The 22,105-nt window shown below is 40.8% G+C and overlaps 1 protein-coding gene across 3 annotated transcripts in view; it reads left to right on the forward strand.

Annotated features, from left to right (window-relative positions):
• Nucleotides 1-1,937: 1,937 nt before the first annotated feature.
• Nucleotides 1,938-22,105, forward strand: part of Blimp-1 (PR domain zinc finger protein 1) — a 22,605-nt gene continuing 2,437 nt past the window's right edge. The window contains exons 1-8 of one of the 3 annotated variants that reach the window (XM_085658881.1): nucleotides 1,938-2,459; nucleotides 15,139-15,309; nucleotides 16,076-16,195; nucleotides 16,782-16,907; nucleotides 16,998-17,124; nucleotides 17,307-19,532; nucleotides 19,612-19,953; nucleotides 20,437-22,105. The exon at nucleotides 20,437-22,105 is cut by the window's right edge and continues 2,437 nt beyond it. In XM_085658881.1, the coding sequence (XP_085515007.1) occupies nucleotides 15,145-15,309; nucleotides 16,076-16,195; nucleotides 16,782-16,907; nucleotides 16,998-17,124; nucleotides 17,307-19,532; nucleotides 19,612-19,953; nucleotides 20,437-20,597 (3,267 nt within the window). In that variant the 5' untranslated portion in view covers nucleotides 1,938-2,459; nucleotides 15,139-15,144 and the 3' untranslated portion in view covers nucleotides 20,598-22,105. Of the gene's footprint in view, nucleotides 2,460-13,280; nucleotides 13,365-15,138; nucleotides 15,310-16,075; nucleotides 16,196-16,781; nucleotides 16,908-16,997; nucleotides 17,125-17,306; nucleotides 19,533-19,611; nucleotides 19,954-20,436 lie in introns of those variants that run through there. The other 2 variants (XM_085658882.1, XM_085658883.1) reach the window with 2 other exon arrangements.

Here is a 22,105-nt window from a genome sequence, read left to right on the forward strand (position 1 = left end):
GTGATTTTGCTTTTGTTCGTTATTAACATATTCGCAAGCTTTAAAAGTTTTTCTTTTCTTTTTGGTGACAAGTTCGTTACCGATCTATCTCCTTCTAACGACAACGCCTTCCTGCCATTTGATAAATTTCAAGATCTTGCGTGTGCGAGTGCATACTCGATTTATAAATGACGCCTACGGTGCGGAGATTACAACGCGTCGGTGATTTTTACTGAGAGATACGCCGGCAAGCGCGTAGGCGCGAGCTCGGAGAGTTTAATGCCGGGGAAGGCGATTCATGGGGAACGCGCTATATACGCCGATACTGTTATAGATAGATAGGTAGGTACCTAGGTAGATACCTAGGTAGGTATATATCCTCTCGCTCGGCAAGGAAGGAGGATGCAGAAGGAAGTAGTGGCATAATGACAACACCGACGGAGCAATCTCCTGCTCGTGCTAAGGAATAATTTTATTCGATCGACGTTTATTGTTCAAAAATTCCTTCTTACTTGATGATGGAATGTTACAAAAGGAAGATTTTCACTTTTACGATTAAATTCATAGCTAAGGGTAGATAAATATAACGTTTTCAGATAATTAAAAAAGAGATGCAAGTAGGAAGTTAATAATTCCCGTAAAAAGAAGAAAAAAAGATAAATAACAAAGATAATGAAATAAAATGTCGCAATGGAAGAGAACTTTCGATCTCCGTGAACATTTTGGTCATCCGTCTAAGGATAAACACGTCCTTGGGAATTGGTGAACTTTTCCAAGGAATATTGGTTTCTTTGAGTATCACATCGTTGTTCTCTAATCGCCGTCCTTCCGGACCGGTCTTTGGCTCGACGATCGTTGTCCTTCGGCCGTTAAGACGGAAGACAGTGGAAGACGATGCTGGGCTCGTATTTTCGGAGGTCAGTAACCAGAGAGAAGGAAAGCATGCTGCCGGCGAAGGAAGGAAGGCCAGAAAAGTGGAGGAGAGGAGGAGACGGAAGAAGAGACCGTGTAGCTACGCGCGTGTAAACTCGACTCTTGTGAAAAGAGAGGGAGGATGAGAAGGAGGTGTGGGGGGATAGGGAAACGAGTGTTGTAAGATGAAAAGAGACGAAAGAGAGGTAGGTACGAACGAAGAAAGAAAGGATAAAAGAGAGAGGGAGAGGTAGGAGAGGCTGGCAGCAACAGGGGGGTGGGGAAGTACCGTTGTTCCTGTCGATGGGGAATGCTGAAGGCGAACGAAACGAAACGAAGGTGTATCGGCCGCAAAGCCGAAGGAGAAGAAGAGAGGGAATGAAGAAGGAACGTACGAAGGAACGAACGAACGAAGGAACGAACGAACGAACGAACGAACGAACGAACGAACGAACGAACGAAGGAACGAAGCCGAAGTCGAAGGAAGGAACGAACCGCGAGAGTTGTGCTGCCGTTGTTGCTCCTCCTCGTTGAAGAGGAGAAAGAGAGAGAGAAAGAGAGAGAGAAAGAGGGAGAGAAAGAGAGAGAGAGAGAGAGAGAGAAAGAGAGATAGAGAGATAGAGAAAGAAAGAAAGAAAGAGAAAAAGAGAGAGAGAGAGAGAGAGAGAGAGGAGGAGGAGGAAGAAGGGAGAGGTGGAACCGCGGCACAAGCGGACTCCTCTACTACCACCTTCTCTCTTCTCCTTTCTCGCTGCCCTCCACCGGTTCTTCTCTCTCTCGTCGTCGTATACGCGCGCAGAGGCGCTCTCTCGAAGTCCTACTCGCTTACACGTAGGTGCGTGCACGTACACGCCAGCTCGTAGGGGAAGAGAGCGTAGAGAAAGAGAGAAAGAAAGAAAGAGAGAGAGAGAGAAAGAGAGAGAGAGAGAACGAGAGAGAAAGAGAGAGAGAGAGAGAGAGAAAGAGAGCGAGAAAGAGACACCTAGACTCACCTTACTCGCCGTACTCGTCAGTCCAAACCACGCGGCTTCGCACGGTGTACACGACCGTACGTCAAGGACGAGGACTCTCTCAGTGTTCCTTCGCCCGCGCGAAGAGCAAAGTGTTCGCGGTACTTCGATACCGCAACTATCCAATACTTTTCCCTCGTTCGGTACCCCGTTTTTCCTTCACGCGTGCACGCACGCGCGTGTACATTACCGCGAATTTCCCCCGAAAAAAGAAAACAAACGGATTGCATTTTAAGGAAAAGAAGCGAAAGAAGACGATCTTTTCAAGGAAATCTATTGCAACGGATTTATTTAGTACTGCGGGCTATTCGCTGCCGTCATTCCACGGATCACTCGTTGGATCTTTTTCCAAGGACTCTCTGAAAGTGTCGACGACGTCTTCTTCCTACAAGATTGTCAATAACACAGTACAGGATATCCGACGTTGTCGTTCGTGATCGTGATCAATCGACGACCGTCGTCGTTTCGGAAAGTATGACAGTGACACCGTTGACGTGTAAATTTTGACAATTCTGCTCGAGGAAGGGATCCATCGGCTTCCAGATAACCCTCAGCAAGGTGAGTGCTACAGAGGTGAATCGACGTTGGAAACTCGTAATAACTCGTATTCTCGCTTCTGGAGACGCGTCCTCGCTTCGTTATCGTCCACGCGTGCCATTGACCTCGCACCATCAGGAGAATAGCGGCAATATGAACGCGTTAAAGAGAACGCGTTTTCTCGTTATTCTTGTCATATTCATGCATAGAGAAAGAGAAAGAGAGAGAGAGAGGGAGAGAGAAAGAGAGAGAGAGAGAGAGCAAAAGAACACAAGTGTAATTTACCTACTCCCTTCGAAATGTCATCGACGAATCGCGTTCTAAACTTTATTTGTTACAGAAAAGACCAACCCCCAACCTTATACATTGCGATACTCGTCAATCAAATTTCTTTCGAGTTTTATTTCGCGATTCGTAAAACGTCTGGACCGTAGCAGCTAGACTTTACTTGGGATCACCAGGCCGACTAGCTTATCGATCGTCGTCTTGTCGCAAGGATACGTCGTGGATACATACTCCTTACGATTCCTCACGATTCCTTACGATTCTTTACGATTCTTTGTAGAATAATTTCATTTGGTAATCGACAAACCTATTCAAAATATGAAAGTAAAATTTTCTTTCACAATCGTAAACAATAAAACAGTTTTATATCTATATCAATGATATCATTTAGTTATATTATATTGTCACAGTATGACATAGGACAAATCCGTTTAATATTTTTTGTTTTCAGCTTTAGAAAAAAGCGAAATCAAAGTGACACACTTTTCTCAAGATAATATAAAAATAGACAGCTAAACTATTCTAAAGTGTTCTTTTACGTTTCATTTTCAAATAATACTTCGATGATGATCCTCAATCGATCGTATGATGTTCTTGTTACATTATAGAAGTGTTTCTTAGTATTCGTTCTTTAAGAGCTTTCGTCCCTAACGGTACGAGAACGAAACTCTTATAAAATGAAGAAAAAGAAAAAAGAAACGGTAAAAGCAATAACGCAAGCCGCGTTTCACGGAGCGCACCGGATATAATCGATTTATTTACCGTGAATTTTTACACGATCATGCGAAAAATACAAAGGGTCGATCGCTGTGCAAAGTTGAAATGTCCGGGGAACTAATATCGAGAGTTCAAGCTCATTATTGACATCAAATAATTTAAATAAGAAAAAAATGAGAAAAAAAGGAGAAAGGAAAAAAAAGAAACAAAAAAGAAACCGTATGGACATGAGAGGTCAATGACCTTCAAAATACTGAAACCTGGCAACACCGAATACAAATTTATTATTCGATATTCTCTATCATTTTTACATTTTCTTTTTTTTTTTTTTTTTATCCGATTAAGTTTATTATGAACGATCTTGCAAAGAGTTTTATTAAAAAAGAAAAAGAAAAAGAAAAATAAAAACAAAAAATAAAAATATATAAGAAATATAATAAGCAATTAATAATAAGAAAGAAAAAGAGACAAGTAACAGGAGTTGGTAAAAGATCGTCACGATAGATCGTTACGAGAGAGAGAGCAGGTTCGTTCATAAGAGAACACCGTTAAACACTTAGGTTTCCTAATATGACATAACGGTGCCCCGTTACCTTTACCCTCAAAGATATCGTCTCAAAATGAAAATTTGACGAAGCTGGGTCCATTGAAAAAAAGAAAGAGAGAGAGAAAAAGAGAGAGAGAAAAAGAGAGAAAGAGAAAGGGCATTTCTCCTTTATCTGTACCTGTACAAAAACTTTTGAAGGGAAAGGAAAAGAATAAATCAAAATAGCATATATATAAACGAAACGTTCTTTTCGATTTCGAGATGGTCACGTCGCTAGAGAAAATAATGAAAGAGTTCGCGAATGACTAGTAATGTGACATAACGGTAAACGCGCAACGCTATACGAAGTCTTGGTCGTTGCAAACCTACACGGGCGTAATCATTCTGGAACAGGGGAGAAGGAGAGGGGAGGAATAGGCTAGACGATTTATAGAAACAGTCGATTCACCTTTTGCGGCTGCATCATTTTCCTTTTTCTTTTTTGTTCATTGAAAAATCTTATTCAAATTTCAATTTGAAGAATTCAATTTGTTCTATCATCTCCTGAATAAAAATATGGGAATTAATTTTTATTTAATTTGTTTTTATTTTTGTTCTTTTTTCCTTGACAAAATCAAAATACAAAGGTCACGACAGGATCATTAGTTTTCTCGAATTCCAAATATTAGAGACGCGATTATACCGATCATATTCAATAAATTCGAAATGAGGGTAGATAGGAACGCTTTCTCCGTCTTTAGAGAAGCGGAAAAAAGGGAATCAGGGGTGGTCGATGACCGTGTCGCGTTCCTAGGCCTAGCCTAGATTCAAGCGCCGCGAGCGAGTGGCGAAGCTGAAAGTACCGTAGCGCCATTTTCCATGCAAAAATTGCGCTTGTCCTGCGCGATTCCGTGATAATACACACGTCGAGCCGTAAAGTATTACGCGTTACCGTAACGATGACCGTCCACCATCTACGGGGTGTCCCGTATTTACGGTTCCGTAAACCGTTTCGAATCTACTCCCCCTTCTTTAGATTCATTTTCTATTTTTTTTCTCGAATAAATTTTTAAAAACTTTAACAAGATAATCTTACGAGTTTATCAATAAGTTTCTTTTATATATCAATAAATATCTTAAATTATTTGTAAAATAAATATATCAGGATAAAATGAAAAAGAATACACAGAAATAAATAGATCAGAATTTGTCAAATTAGATACTACCTATTCCACGCGAGTGTAACGAACTTGTCCCGCATTTTCCGCATCGTACAAACTGAAATTCCCAAAGTATTACGCGGTACCATAACCCCGATTAACAGTCTATACAGGGTGCTTCCAAAGAAAGCACCTAATCTCTTTTCTTTGAAACTCGTCGACGACAATCTATGAGAAAAATTCTGCGGTAAGCGAATATCTTTCTTTCATCTTTAAATTAGCTATCAAGCACGATATCGATTCAAAGGTAAATATCAGTGGAAATTTGATTGCACGGTTATGAACACGGTGGAATCTGGAGTTTATCGTGTTCCGAGTTACCGTTAAAATTGGTTACATTTGCTAAAGGAATACGACGATCTTATCTATAAAAATTTTATTAAAATAAAACGTAACACGTTAAAATTTTTAATAAATACCATAGAAAATTCGAGGATTTTCATTGGCGATAGAAAAAAAAGAGAAAGAGAGAGAGAGAGAGAGAGAGAGAGAGAGAGAGAGAGAGAGAGAAAAGAGTGCAAAGAAAAAAAATAAAAAGTCGATAAGATCAATCGAAAGTAAAATTCTTATTTAAGAGCATTAAATGTATTAAGATAATATATAATGAAAAGTTTATGAATGACAGATGAGAGAATTCATTTCGATATTTCAAAGGGGACAAATTTAATCCTTTTTTCTTTTTTTTCTTTTTATTCTTTTTTTTGTCAATTTAGGAGAAAAGAGTATCCGATATAACCGGTGTCTCTTTAGAACGCGTACGACTTGTAGCGCGTAAGCGTAGCCGTAGGTACTAGGTATATAGGAGGCTCGCGAATCGAGCTCTCGAGGAGTCAATGACCGTTCTACATTGACGCGTTGCGCCGGCCTGAGTGCCGGCTGAGTTGAGTAAAGTCACGGCCAGCCGTCAGCCGTGAGATTCCCTCCCTTCGCTTCACTTCGCTTCTCTTTAGCCTTGCTCCGACCAGTGACAGCGCCGAGTCACTCTCGAACCGTTCAACTTTTTTCATCGTACTTTTCCTTACCGACGCGGAAATTCAACTTGTCCTTATTTCTCATTTTCCCTTTTTCTTTTTTATTTTCTTTGTCCTTTGTCTGTTATCTTATTTCTTTTTTCACATTTTTTCCCCCGCTTTTTTCTTTCTTTCTCTCTTTTTTTCTTTTTTCTTGGTTTTTTTTTCTTTCTTTTTTTCATTAATACACACTCTCTCATTCGTAATAATCATCGAAAATATAATCGAAGAATAATCAAAGTACGATGACTTTTCTATGTTTAATCAAAAAGGTTTTTTCTTTTTAACTTTGTGAACTTTTCAAAAATATCAACGATCGTATGATCTGAAGGCAAACGTGGACATTACTGTACATGAAAAATAAAAAGATAATACTAAATCGAAATGTCACTGTAACTAGAAAAAAAGTCACTGGATTTAGAAAAAAAAGGGGGAAGAAAAAGGCAAATTTCATTATCGTCGTTCGATATTTCGAAAGGTAATCTTGATTAATTAATAATTAATTAGTACGAACTCTCGAGGCAATAATATGGAAAGCGAGCAAAGAGCGAAGCAGGAAGCAACGCGATAGTGATGTACGCGAACATAGCTTGAGTTTGATCGAGTGAAATAAAACACTTTCGAAAGTTATTGTTTTAAGAAAAATTGATTATTTTCTTGCACTAAAAAAGATCTTGCTGATCAAATTATTACTCGATAACGATCGGCTCATATTAGTATAATGATGATACTTGTTGCAAATCGAAATCGTGATAAAAAAAAATTAACATTTTCTCAGTAACTGTTTAATGACTTGGAACTATTGATATTCTGACGATCGACTAGACGTCATTTATCTAGGAGCGTGGCGTATTAAAAAAAAAAAAAAAAAGAAAAAAAAAGATATCTTCAAACATTCAAAATAGGCTGAGAGGAAGCGAGCGTTCAAAGGCGAAATTATAGAAAAATGATTGTTGTTCTCGTCGGAAGTTTAACGCATTCGAACGTGGTCGAAAGGAATAATATGTACGCGAGTCGGGAGTCTGCGAGCACGGTCGTTTGTTATATAAGGTGAAAGGGCGGCTGGCATTGACATTGAAGTTCGCCATTCAATGCGGAAACGAGCGGACTCCGTTATTTAATCTTTCTCACATACAACTATTAAGTACTAATAGGATATATTGAACGATTTTTAATTTGATCCTATCGATTATAATGACAAATTATTTATATTATATCATAAATCGACTTTTGAAACATTTGCTCATGGCCGATATGGTCAGAACGAAAAGAGAAAGAGAACGACTGAGATTCAACAAATTTCATTACAGACATTTCTATAGTTGTATCAAACGCGCCAACTACTGCTGTCGAGAAACGAAAGCGTTCGACTTGCCTCAAGACACTGTTAACCCTAGATACCAACGATACGGATACGACATTGACAATCAAGAATTTCGTGTCATCGTGAACAAATATTGAAAGAAAAAAAAAGTAAAATCCTTGTAATGCAAATAACAATCTCGATTTGGTATAATGGAGTTCAGAAGACACGTTTTACATATAAGTTGGACTCGTTTGAAAGTGAAAATGTCGAAGGAAAAAGGGTTTAAGAAAATTCGTCATCAATAGCGATAGACACACGTTAGAGATCGTTAAAGCGGTCCGTTTCGTATAAGGATGCCGATGTGCCGGTTCGCGGCACGAAGTGTGCTATTACAAAATGGGTTATGCAGCGCGCAAGAGAGTCGGGTTCAACAACCGACGGAACGGTGAACCGAGCTGCGCAAAGCGCGCAGTCCTCGCGAGCCGCGCAGCCCGCTAGCGGCCAAGAGACGCGATATAGCGGTCGGCCGTGACTGTGGAGAGGAAAGGAGAAGAAAGAAAGGAGAAAGAGAGAGAGAGAGAGAGAGAAAGAAAGACAGGTCCCCTCGATACTACGCCACTGCTACTGATCACGTGGCCTCATTGAAAGCACCGGCGCACGTACGACCTGACGTCGGTCACTACTACTTTGCTCGCGGAAACCGCACGGGGCTGACCAGATCCCATCTGTTTCCACTTGTACTTTTGCTATCTCTTTTCATACCGTATAAAGATTTTCTCTTTGTCGTGTTAACGAAGGACAAATTTTAAACCAGAGTGATAAATTAAAGATTAAATATTAATATAGTCAGGGTCAATAAGAAGAGAAATGTCAATGCTCGACCAAATTGCTATCGTTGTAGATATTCTCTATAAAAAAATTTTTATAATTTCGAAACAGTCGAAGGTGAGAATATCAGCGAAGTCGATGTCTTTGACTTGACGTGACGATTGCTCTGCACGTTACATAAGAACCCGTGTATGCCGAAGTTTCCTTTTAAGGAGTATATAGTCGACTCGGGAGGTCTTCGCCTTCACGATGCATAATACGATCGTCGAAAGGATCTCGCAGGACAAGAGGAAAGAAGATGCAAAAGAGAGAAAGAGAGAGAGAAGGTGTAAGAGAGAAAAAGAGAACAAATTGTGTATATGTCTTACGCTTTTAACACGTACTACAGTACGTAGAGATCGTACAGCATGAGGCTTTACCGAAAACGAATTCGGTTTTACTTTTGGCCGTGTCTCCTGTCCGGTCGTAGAACGGTACCTGGCGCACCTGTACACGCATAGACGCGCGCATAGTGGCCCACGTGTGGACGCGTCCTCGCGCACTCACAGTTTTACGATCGTTTAGTCGTCGTACCTATACGGTACCTTGGTACACACACTGCTATGTACAGTTAGGCGAGTAATGCGGTTTGGTTTCGATGGCGGAACGTGCCACTCTACAGGAACGGATCGAGCATGACGTTCAATATCGTCGTCGTTACTTTTGCACGTTAAAATTAAATCGAAACGAAATAACTCGTAGCTCCGATGCAACGTTTGCTTAAACAACCGTATATTCTCGTAAGACTGGACTTTTTGTTTCTAAGAAAAAAGTAAAAGAAAAAAAAAAGGAAAAAAGGAAGAACGAACGAAGATAAACATCGATGATGATCCGCCCCTGGAAGGCACACACGTACGGGCGCGAGAACGCGTAGGTAGGTGTAAAAGGGGATCCCCTATGGGGATATCGGAACCTCGTTACTCAGCGCACCATACCTATGGTGTGGTCCAAGTCCAAGTCCAAGTAGACCTCCAAGTGGGACAACGACCGGTAGAGACCTTCTTTCGGATCCGTGGCGAGAGAATGGAAGAAGGTGCTGCGAACGTCGCAGTGAACGAGGAGAAAGAAGGACGAAGCGGTAGGAGAGGGCCCGTAGATCGCAACTTGGGAAGGGGAATCGCGGACTCACTTCGCTAATTCACTTGCTCTTCGCTTTTCCGGTTTACATTTCGCTACCAGCCAAGAGTATGACGGCCTTTAAAACGACGCGACGGTTGCTGACTACTTTTTCTCTTTTTTCTTTTTCTTTTTCTTTTTCTTTTCCTTTTTTTTTCTTTTTCTTTAGCGCCATGAACGCGTCGCAGCGACTTTTACGGTATCTTTCGCATTCCCGATAAACACGTAAAGAAGGTTTCGGAAGAAATTTTCAATAACGTCTAGGCTTTGCCGACACGTCTGGCTTAGCCCGAGGTCGATAACACTCGTAGCTTCGAACCGGAACACGTTGATGCATTTGACCTTCTTCTAGAAATTGTTAAGGCCGTCGTACGTTTCACTTTGGAGTAACGTTTCGTCGCTAAAATTATCTCCGCTCGATGATTTGAACATGCGAGTTATTTAGAAATATATTAGATAGTAAAAAAAAAATATGTATATAATATATATACACACACACACACATATATATATACATACGAACATATGTATATATGTACGAGTTCTCATCCAAGAGATTGAAGTTTTCTTAGCGAAATGAAAAGAAAAAAGAAAAGAAGATTCGTCTAATGCATTGAGTAGGAAGAACCATAGAAAATGATGGTCTTATAGATCTGCCTGTCTTCGAGGAGAGAAAAGATCATCGACCCGAAGTAACGTATCTGGGTTAGTAGTCGTCGAGCGTCGATTCGCGCGAAAACTTCTTTCTTTCGCTAGGGGAAGGAAGGATTCCGTGAGTAGTTGTGAAAATCAAGGAAGAGGTCGACGCTCTCGTAGTTGTCGTGTTCGTCGTCGTTGTCGTCGTCGTCGTCGTTATCATTATCATCATAGTCGAATTGCGAGCAAATTTGCTATTGGACGACCGAGGTCCTAGAAAAAAAGATTTTGCTCACGTAACTTTACAGATAAAATCGAGACCGGTCTTTGGAATTAAGATCGAAAAAGAGAGAGAGAGAGAGAGAGAGCAGCAACATACTTCTCTACAAATTGCGGTTTGTCAACCTTCTTTTCTTTTCGAAGACAAAGCATTAATCCTTCTAATTCGAAATTGACGACGCGTGAAGTGAGGAAAAAACGAAGTCACTTATTCGAAAATGCGTTTAGCCAATGAAAATGGAAGGTAACTGATCTTGAACGACCCTGACTTTAGTACTTACGGAACCAATCCCCTTACGAGATATACCAGATGAATGTCGAACGTATTATGTTTTTAACGATCCCTAATAATGTTTTATCTGTGTCCAAAAATATTTTGCGAGAAATAATACGTACGTAAAAAGACGATATTTTTGCACGTACGTAAAGGTAGCTACGTCTATGAAGAACGAAAAAGTTTACGCATACGTTTACAGGGTCGCGGATCGATTTCCATTGGATTTATGTGCTGTGAATACGGAAGAATCGAGACTACGCCGCCTAGAAAAGATATCATACGTGAGAATATTGGGAAATAGGAGGAAAGAAAAAAAATGGGAAGGATATTAATATAAAAAATATAAAACAAACTTAATAATTTCACCGATCTAACGATAGCTTAGAAAACTTTAATCCTAAATCCAAAGTAGAATTCATAATTAATTGTTCATCTCGAAATATCTTCTTTGAGATTGATTCGCGAGGAGCACTTTCGCCTGCTTTTTTGTCGACCGACGGAGCTTATTATATCCGGAAGTTGTTGAAACAATTAAACTTAGAAGCGATCGGCGCATGCACCTTGCAACGAAACAGAGAGAGAAAGAGAAAGAGAGAGAGAGAGAGAGAGAGAGAGAGAGAGAGAGAGAGAGAGAGAGAGAGAGACGTAGTTGCACTCGTTGGAGTAGGTGAAGGGGTTGAAACGGGTAACGAGAACGGGAGTCGAGACTGGAGGGAGAAAGTTGAGCGAGGGTGTGAGGTGGAAATGCAGGAGAGGGTGAGGGGATGAGAGTCGAGTCAAAGGAAGGAGAGAGAGAGAAAGATAGAGAGAGAGGAAAGCTGGGAGCGGGTCGATCGAAAGCGCAGCGCAGAGAAATGCACCACCTCTGCTCTTCTCTGCCAGTTTTGCTCGCACACACCGGCGCAACGCGTTCGAGAAAGAGGGAGAGAGATAGAAAGAGAGACACACAGGGAGAGAGAGAGAAAGAGAAAGAGAAAGAGAAAGAGAGAGAGAGAGAGAGAGAGAGACAGAGAGAAAGAGAGAGAGAGAGAGAGAGAGAGAGAGAGAGAGAGAAAGAGAGAGAGAGAGACAGAGAGAAAGAGAGAGAGAGAGAGACAGAACAGCGACCAATAGCGAGTGAGTGGCAGGGGAGGAAAGCAGGGGAGAAAGGAAGGAAGGAAGGGTGGAAGGGAGGAAGGGAGGACTCGGCAAGCCGACTCGCGTTGGGCTAGGTCAGGTCTAACCGAGTTCCACGCACACCGCTCTCTCTCTCTCTCCCTGCTATCCGCGAGAACCGAGCAAGCGGAGACCGTCCTTTTCCACGTCTCCTACGAGAATAACAGGAGCTCGCGAACCTCTCGAAACTCATCTGGTGCAAATTCGAAAAGGAAGCTTCCCGAAAATAGAACTAAACGAACGTACCATCGCGAACCTACCCTTCCAACTCGGACGTAGAAAATTCGAAGCTCGAAACGATCGATCCTAGCTGTCCTCCGAGCAATTTCCGCGGCGCGCAACGCGGAAAATTCTACGCCTCTTTTGCCTCCTCGTAAAATTAAAAAGAGGAACGAACGAAGGCTTTGGAGTTATTCCCAAACCATCTCTATTGGTCATCGTCAAATCTCGAGGAAAGGTAGCTTATCGATAGGGTAAAAAGTGGAAGGGTAAAGAAAAGGGTGTAAGTGCGTGTGAGTGTTTTTAGCTCGGGATCTTTTTTTTTCAAAAACAAAATAAACTCTAATAAATCGTAAGAAGAAAAAGAAGAAAGAAAATAGAGATGTTTGTACTGTGCATATAGGTGGCTTGCTTTTGGTGTTGGTGGTAGTGCTAGTGAATTTGAAGATTATAAAATATAAGAAGAAAAAGAAGTCGTGACAATTAATCGATCGGAGAAGATAAGAAAAGCTTCAAAGAAGGAGATCGACGATTGCTTGTCGTGCGGTGCTTGTTGATAAACAGCGTAGAGAAGGAGAGAGAGAGAGCATCGTGGATGGTCGTGAGCGAGGACAGCTCAAATCCATCGTAATTTCCCTTTTCCGATGTCCTGATAATCGATAACTCCCGCGTGCGTATCTGCGTGCGTACACTCGTGAATTCATGCATTCGTGCATTCGAACGAACGAACCTGCCGAATACTAAAAAAGAAAAGAGAGATAGACGCGATCGTTGTTGCGTCATAGGCCGATCGATTCGCTCAAGATCGATTTCCCCGAACGAGTTGACAAATAAATGTTGACGTTAACGAACGCAAGGTTAGCCGGTGCGGTAGCACTCTGGTTAGGCCACTCATGCGAAGACGAAGCTAATTCTTCTTTCCTGAGACTCGAAATGCCGATTTCTTTAAGAAATCACAGAATCACGTAAGAGAGCCGAAGATAGGAGAGAAGGGAAGCCGATCCTCTCCTTTCGCTCGTATAGAAATAGAGAAAAAGAGAGAGAGAGAGAGAGAGAGAAAAGAGAGCTTTGATTCGTGAGAATCGCTAAAAGAAAGAGAGTGAAGGAGAAGGGGAGATAGAGATAGATATAGAAAGAGAGAGAAAGAGAGAGAAAGAGAGAGAAAGAGAGAGAAAGAGAGAGAAAGAGAGAGAGAGAGAGAGAGAGAGAGAGAGAGAGAAAGAGAGAGAGAGAAAGAGAGAGAGAGAGAGAGAACAGCCAGATCGCCGACGCCTTCGACGTTTGGCCGACCGATGCTCCGAAAAACGCGAGCCGTGAGTCACTAGATAATATTATCAATTTGATAAACTTTTACTTAAGAGAAACGACCTCATCCTCTTACGCGCGAAAACGAATCGACGAATCTTGGTCAAATCGATTATGGATGATTTCGGTTAAAGATATAGAAAGGAATGTCGCGAATGGTAGGAAGAGGAGAAAGGCGAAGGGATAGAGACAGAGGCAGGGGCAGAGGCAGAGGTAGAGGCAGAGGCAGAAGTAGAGGCAAGAGGGGATTCTATGAACGTAGCGGTTCTTCGATTTAAAAGAGCGGTCATTGAACTCTCGCACGTGAGCTGAAAAAAGTCATTGAAAGAGAACCGTAAAGGGAATCGTCGATGGGGAATGCTGAAGATAGCATTCGTGCGCGATTTTCACGGAAATCAAAATTCAACGAGCGGCGAAAACTCGACCGGTGGTGATGGTGGTGGTGGTGATGGTGGTGGTGATGGTGATGGTGGTGGCGGCGGCGGTGGCGGCGGCGGCGGCGGCGGCGGCGGCGGTGCTGGCGGTGGCGGCGGCGAGGATTGGACTTTAGAGTTTATGCTCCCACCCATCCCCATCCCCTTTCGCCGCTGCAGTCGATCAATGCGTGGACGGGTTTCACTTTCGCGATGTTAAAGCGTTGCATCACCACCACCAATCGAAAGCTTATAATAAAAAGGATACATCCTTAAGAAAGATAATGCTTTTCGTCTTGATTTCTCTCGATTGATTTAAGATTTCGATATTTATAGGTTGATTCCTTTTTCTTTTTTTTTGATCAAAGTTATTTAGAATCCATACCAAACGATACCTCTTTCTTGACTCTTCACGATTAATCGAGTCTAACGATGTTATTTGTCTTGTTACTACCCTGCAATTCAATATTTGTAACTGACGAATTTATTTTTGAATCTACTACTATTTCCGATCCCGAGTAATTAAGTTATGTCCGTATATATATATATATGTATGTATACGGACATATATCTGATGTATATATATATATATATATATCAGACAAGGATGAATATCATCTTAGAGAGACTTCTCAACACCTCCTAAATAGTCTTTTCTTGTCGATTTATTCATTTTTAGTTTCCATCGAGAGACAAATATTTTTACGATGACCGATCATTTTATTTTAAGAACAAACTGTTTAAACTAAATTTTCTCCTCTTCCAGAGATCAAACAAAAAACGGTTCGAAAATTGCATCGAAAAATTCTATTAAAGTCGTAAATTCATTAAGAACATTTTAAAGCACTTAAAAGTTGCATTTAAAAGATCATTGAATGATATTAGAAAAAAATTCTTTGGAAAATCCGTAGCCAAGAAAAAACCTACGGACGAGTGATTTTAATTATCGTTAGCCGGATTAGTTTCATATTGGTGGTTATATATCGCTCTAAAAAAAGAATTTTTATATTGAGCTAAATTTGTTATCGCTTAGCTTAGATCGTTTAACGATTTTAATAATGGCTTTGATAAAAAAACTGCCTTTTGCAGTAGATAACTTTATTCATAGAGAGCCTGATATTAGTACCGTATTACGTCTTTCGTCGCAAAAGAAAATTATTCATAAAAATGAAAGTACGATTTCATTGGAACAATTCGGACAGTTTTTGAAAAACAATATTATCTTTCGATAATGAGAATTCCCCCATCTTAGAAAATTACATATAAGATGATAAAAGAAAAATGTTAAAAACACTTGTGAATAATTTAAAAAGAAACGTTTGTGTACTCGATAAATATTTATAAGCTAATTAAATGTTATTCCTTGCAGTAAAGGATGGAGGCCAGTGAATGGGATCACGCGACCTTGAGGGAGGAGGAATTCGAGCAACATGCCGTATACTTGGTACCGGATGTTACGGCATCACCTAGCGATACCAATCGAGCGGAAGCTTCGTTGCCGAGGAACCTCGTACTCAAGCCCTCTCAAGCCCTCAACGATGTACGTTCATCCACGAAAGAATCCTTTCTCGAGACCTCCTCGGTGAGAGTCGCGAGACGATCGAACAACGCTATATTACGATTACGATGCTAACTCATCTATTTTCTTGTAATCTTTTCTACGTCGTATCGTACCCCCATAGAATAACGAAAGTCACCGTATCGATCGATATTTGACCTAACTTCTGATTCCATGCTCGTAAATGTGTACACGAAAGGAGGGACAGTATTTTATCAAACTCGATCGAGCATCACAAAGCTAATTAACTTGTAAAGTGTGATCATGGACCGAACGTAAGTGCATTTAAAGTTCACGCTTAAAACGTAACTGAGACGCGAGGAATATTATTATGATGGAAAAGCCTTTTTACTGTTTCCGAAAAAAAGAATCTAGGGGAAATTCTAGGAAATATTTTCATTTGCTTTTAAGACGAATGCGATCGTCTTATTTTTCATTCCCCGTATCGACGTGCAATATGCTCTATGGAAACTAGTAAATATAATAAAATACTAACCCACTTATCACCGTTATGTTCGTGTATTAATAGATAGATTATGTTAGATCGAGGTTGAGATAATAGTTAAAATTTTGTTATTTGCATACTCATATGAAAATATATGATTTTAAGAAACTATTAAACGAGCATGGATTCGGATTAATGATTTCATTGAAGTGAACTCGTAATTCGTAATAAATGAATAAATATTATAATAAGATAATATAATACAATCTCGTTAATCGTCTATCTCGTTTGATCTATGCATAGATGTTGGGCGTCTGGAGTACAAGTTATATCCCAAAGGGTACGCGTTTCGGACCACTAGTGGGCCAGGTTTATACCAAGGATTCGGTGCCCGCTGATGCAAACAGGAAGTACTTTTGGAGGGTAAGAATTAGAATCGATTAGAAAACATCATCTTTTCGTACACACGAACGTTCAAATTTATCGTCGATAACACGAGACGATATGAGTATCGATAAAAAAAAGAACATAAGGAAAAAGAAAAAAAAAAGGAAAAGTTGAAAACGCGCATACGTGCTCTTACGAGATCGACGAACGAGGTGGGAAACCAAAGATGCTGTGCGCGCGCGTACACAGCAACGAGAAAGAGAGAGAAAAGACTACCAAGACCAGAAACTGGTTTTAACAGATCGAGCAAGCCTTAAAACGAAAGCCGCGAAGCCATCGATGACTCGTAACTCATCAATTCGTTACGATGAACTTCGATTCCTTGCAAACGACTCTTACGTTAACTTTTTAATATTTTCTAATTTCCTTCTGGTAAACTTATTGTTTGTACTTTAATCGATTATTTTCTACGAAGAAAATGACGCATATAAACGTTAATTCACATATTATGTTAAGAACTTTGATTATACGTACCTGTTAATATAACCGGGAATGAAAGACAATTTTCTTAGGCTGTCATATGTAACGGGCAAGTAATAACGCGATCTTTGCGAATTCTCAGGTATACAAGAACAACGAGTTGTTCTACTACATCGATGGTTACGACGTTCAAAAGTCGAATTGGATGCGTTACGTAAACCCAGCGTACTCGTCCGAATCGCAAAATCTAATAGCGTGTCAATATAAGGTAAAACGACATATAACCGACTTCGATATTATCCTTCATTTATTATCTGTACGACGAGACGATTATATTCTTTTACTTTTTATGTTGCAGATGAACATTTATTTTTACACGATTAAGCCGATACTTCCGAATCAAGAACTATTAGTATGGTATTGTAGAGAGTTCGCGGAACGTCTGAATTACCCGTTGACTGGTGAATTGATGCTTCAAAGAATACGTAAGTTCATTTTTCATTTTTTTTTTATTTTTTTTTATTTTATTTATTTATTTTTTTTTTATTATAAATGTGAATTATCGATATTATATTATCGGATTTTCTTTTTTTTTTCTTTTTTTTTTCTTTTTTTTTCATTTTTTTTATTTGTTTTTCCTTTTTGTTCCATATTATTCTCGAGATAGGTCAGCAAGTACAGCAATCGGCGTTACCGACGGAACTTTCGGCAAGCGTCGACGTGGTATCACCGTTGAAGGACTCGTCGATTTACGAGAGACGATCGCAAATGACGCCAACGGATGGTTCCGTGAGGTCCGACGAAGGTTACCACTCGAACGGTTACCACGACGAGATCTTGACCCCGCCGGAGGAGAGCAGCGAGTCCGATTCGGAGAACAACTACGTTCTCGACTTTAGCAAGAACTCAAAGTCCTCCGTGTGTAGCAACGAACCGTTAAAGCCGGACAACGTGGCCGCGAAGAACGAATACAGAAAGGTAAAGATCAAGATAACGAAGACGTACGGTAATTTTCAAAGCGGTACGAAGAGCAATTTGGATGGTACAGCAAAGGAGAAAAATCCCGAGATAGCAAGCAGAGCGATGAGCCCGGAGATACAAAAGTCCGTGTCGCCTGTGATGCTTCAAAAAACGACTCTTCTGTCGATGGTAAGCGAGGACGAGACGGAAAAAAATCCGAAGCCGTTTTACGAGCCAGAGGTCAAAGGCAACGTACCTGCCACGACGAGACCACCCTACATAACGAGTCCTAGCAGTTCCATCCTCGAAAATATTCTCCTACGAAATAGCACCGACAATAACAATAATAACAACAATAACAACAATCATCATCCTCATCTTCATCATCATCACCATCAACAACAGCAACAACAGCAGCAACAGCAGCAACATCATCATCATCAACATCACCACCATCATCATCAGCAACAACAGCAGCAGCAGCAACAGCAGCAGCAACAACAACAACAACAACAACAACAGCAACAACAACAGCAGCAACAGCAACAGCATCAACATCAGCAACAACATCAGCTACAGCATCATCAACAGAACCATCATCAGAGTCACACGGCAGATTCGGTGACACCACCGCCTTCGAGCCCCACGGAGATGGCTTATTCATACAAAAAGTCTCATCGTTATGGCAATATCTTACCGTGCAGTCCGGACTCAAGTTCAAATTTACCAATGCAGACTGAATCCTGCGTAAATTCCACCACCAGTAATCATGGTCCCATACCAATCCCGAGTCCAACCAGTGGACTTCATTCGAGCACGGGTAATCTTCATTCGAGTACGGGAACGAACAACGGAAATGCAACGGCTCATATTGGAAACGTGCACTCATCGAGCAGCCCAGGCATTAATCCGCATTCGAATAGCGGCGTGCTTCCCTCGAGCACGATCTTGACATCGTCTTCGAATGTCGCAAGCTCCTCTTGTCTTCCAAAACGAAAAACGAAGAGCCCGTCTCCAGCAAATTCTCCACCATTGTGTCCCTCCTCGACACCGACGATTTTATATTCGGCCAATTCCGGAGGTTGTCAAATAGAGTCGAGTTCGGTCTATTCAAATTCCGGTGGTAGTAATAGTGCTGGTGGTGGTAGTGGTGGTGTTGTTAATGGTGGTTGTGGTAATGGTGTCGGTGGTAGTGTCGGTGGCTGTGGTGGTGGTGGTGGTGGTAGTGGTGCTGGTGGTGGTGGTGGTAATGGTGGTGTCGGTAGTGCTAGCAGCAATCATCAAAACTCAGTTTCGCCGATATCACCGATCCAATCACCTTCTCCCTATTCGTACGGTCTCTATCATCAGAACGGAACACTTCATCATGGCGCGACTCCTCTGTCGATCAACTGTACGGCTTATTCTCCAACCCCGAGCACCGGTAACAACGGCGCCCTCGTATATGGCGAAAGAACGTCGGACGGTAGACGTCTTGATGTTCCAAGCAGTAGTCATCAACTTCCAACCTCCTCGACGACTATGCAGATCGACGGGAGTCAGGCTGGCCTGATCGCAGGCACGCACAATCTTCACCTTGGCCATCATCCTGGACTTACCATTCACGCGAATTCCACTTCCTCCGGGTCCCTCAATCACAGATACTCGCCGGCGAGTTCTCTCTCCCCGGACGATCATGGTTGCTCGCAAAGTGGCTCGCTCAGCCCGAACTCTCAGGGATCGAGGGGTTATAGGTCGTTGCCTTATCCACTTAAGAAGAAAGACGGAAAGATGCACTATGAGTGCAACGTCTGCTGTAAGACCTTCGGTCAACTATCGAATCTTAAAGTTCATCTCAGAACGCATTCCGGTGAGAGACCGTTCAAGTGCAATGTCTGCACCAAAAGCTTCACGCAACTGGCGCATCTACAGAAACATCATCTCGTGCATACTGGTAAGTGAATTTTCTAACTCAAATAAATATCGTAATTCCGTGATCATAAACTAACGAAACGATATTATTTTTAACGCAGGCGAAAAACCTCATCAGTGTGAGATCTGCAAAAAGAGGTTCAGTTCTACTTCGAATCTAAAGACTCATCTCAGATTACACTCCGGCCAAAAGCCCTATGCTTGTGACCTTTGCCCAGCGAAATTCACCCAGTTCGTTCATTTGAAGCTACACAAGAGACTGCACACGAACGAAAGGCCTTACACTTGTCAAGGCTGCGACAAAAAATATATTAGTGCGAGTGGCCTGAGAACTCATTGGAAAACGACCAGTTGCAGACCGAACAGTATCGAGGATGAACTCGCTCTCGCAGCTGCCGTTGGCTCGCCAACATATTACGAGTATGGTCCTGACATGAATGTTGGTAAGTGTTCTCTTTCACTTTCTTCTTTCTTCGTGGTATTAACTTATTTAGATTTTCATATTTAGACATCGACGAGTAAGGAGAAGAAAGATCTTTAAAAGTCTTATTTTAAACCGTTGTCTTATGATTTATTTCTGAACAAATGCAATTTATTCAGACAATTGCACTTTATCATTAATTCACTTTACTCATAAATTTACATTGCAATTTACTTGAAACATTTTATTTACACAAATTAAACAAGAACTATTACCTATATATATAAATATATATATATATATATATATATGTATGTATATATGTATGTATGTATATATATATATATATATATATACACACACACACTTTTTGTTTTCAAATACCTATTATTAAATTTGATATTTAAATATATGAAAAATTTTAAACTTTGACATGGAAAATTCATAGGATTATTCGTCGTTTTTATTGGCGATGTTAAAACGAAGAAAATTTTCTTCGTTTTAGGAACCATACCGAAGGAATGCGAATTGGAACACATCGAGAACTATGAGAGGCACGGATCGACGCATGGGCCGCACACTACATCTCTTCATAACTTGGAGAACCCGGTGGCGAGGCCAAGCGTAATAGAAACCTCCCAGCCACATATAATCGAATGTACCTAAGGGACGGGGAGCAGACCCTTTTGCCCTGGCGCAAAATCCAGCCGTGGAAACGTAAACGAGATTCGGCTGACCGAGCTCGCACCAGAGCGATACCTTTATCCAGAGTGGCAGTAAAGATAAATAAGAAAGAGTGAGAAAAGAAAAAGGAAGAAAAAGAGAGAGAGAGAGAGAGAGAAATAGTGTACCTTGTTTATTAAGACTCGTGTGCGAGATGCCTTAAGAACGTTCCATTTCGCGTAAACACTGTTTAAAGGATGCGACGAGTGAATAGAAGGACTTTTCTCCAATTGTTGTTATCGATTCGAAAGGGGCAAAGAGGAGGAGGATAAGGAGAAAAAAGAAAAAGAAAAAGAAAGAAAAAAAGAAAAAGAGAGAGAAAGAGAAGAGGGCATGAGAAAAGGGTATAGGAACAAAAAGTAATGGATAGAATGTAAAATATTGTTAAATATTGTTATTTAGTTCATTATCGTTGATGAAAGACAATCTAAGTTTTACTTAAATACTCTCCTCGAGCTTCGTTGTTTTTAGTGTATTATAAGAGATAGGAAAAAGAAAAAAGGAAACGTCGAAGGGAAAAGTTAAAAAAAAAAAAAAAAAAAAAGAAAAAGAAAAAGAAAACGAAAAAGAAAAAGAGAAAGGAAAAGAAGAGTAAGAGAAAGTGTGTGTGTGTGTGCTAATGTGCGCGCAAGTACGTCGTTACTCGGCTAGGACCATATAAAGTTCCTTGTACATATACTCGTTTCCATATTTTTTCTATTGTAGCATTATCAAGGAAGGAAAGATAACGAGTTTGATAGTATTAACGTTCTAGAAATATCGATAATAAGAGCGTCGTTCTGCCATTCTGGGAAAATCTCGAAAATCGTGTCCATCGTTTCTCGGTTACCTTTCCACGGTCCATTCGAAAACGTGTGCGTGCACGCGCGCCATAAAACACAGCGGGAGGGAAAGAAAGAGATAGAAAGAGAAAAAGAGACAGAAAGAAAGAGAAAGAAAGAGAGGGAGAAGAAGAATGTATAATTCCATGAAACTGACTCGTGTTCTCTCTCTTTCTCTCTCTCTCTCTCTCTCTCTCTCTCTCTCTCTCTCTCTCTCTCTCTCTCTCTCTCTCTCTATTTATCTATCTATCTATCTTTTTCTATCTCTATTTCTATGTCTGTCTCTATTTCTATCTCTATCTCTATCTCTATCTCTATCTCTATCTCTATCTCTATCTCTCTCTTATCGTATCAATCAATGATAAAAAAAAAAGAAAAAAAAGAAAGAAGAGATGATCGTTTCAGGAAAAATTTTTTTCAAGTCCAAAGCTCAAAAAATTCCTTAATTGAATTGTTGTTCCAAAAGGCATCTCTGTGTGTACGTATCTGTGTACGTATCTGTGTACGCATGTAAGAGAAAGAAAGAGAGACAGAGGGAAAAAGAGAAAGAGAAAAAGAAATCGTCCGCGCGCGCGCGCACTCACGTGGAGGATATTTAAACGTCGATGCGAAACACGTCGACCAAAACGG

Source organism: Vespa mandarinia, chromosome 8, assembly GCF_050613455.1.
Source record: "Vespa mandarinia isolate Hongniang chromosome 8, ASM5061345v1, whole genome shotgun sequence".
NCBI lineage: Eukaryota > Metazoa > Arthropoda > Insecta > Hymenoptera > Vespidae > Vespa > Vespa mandarinia.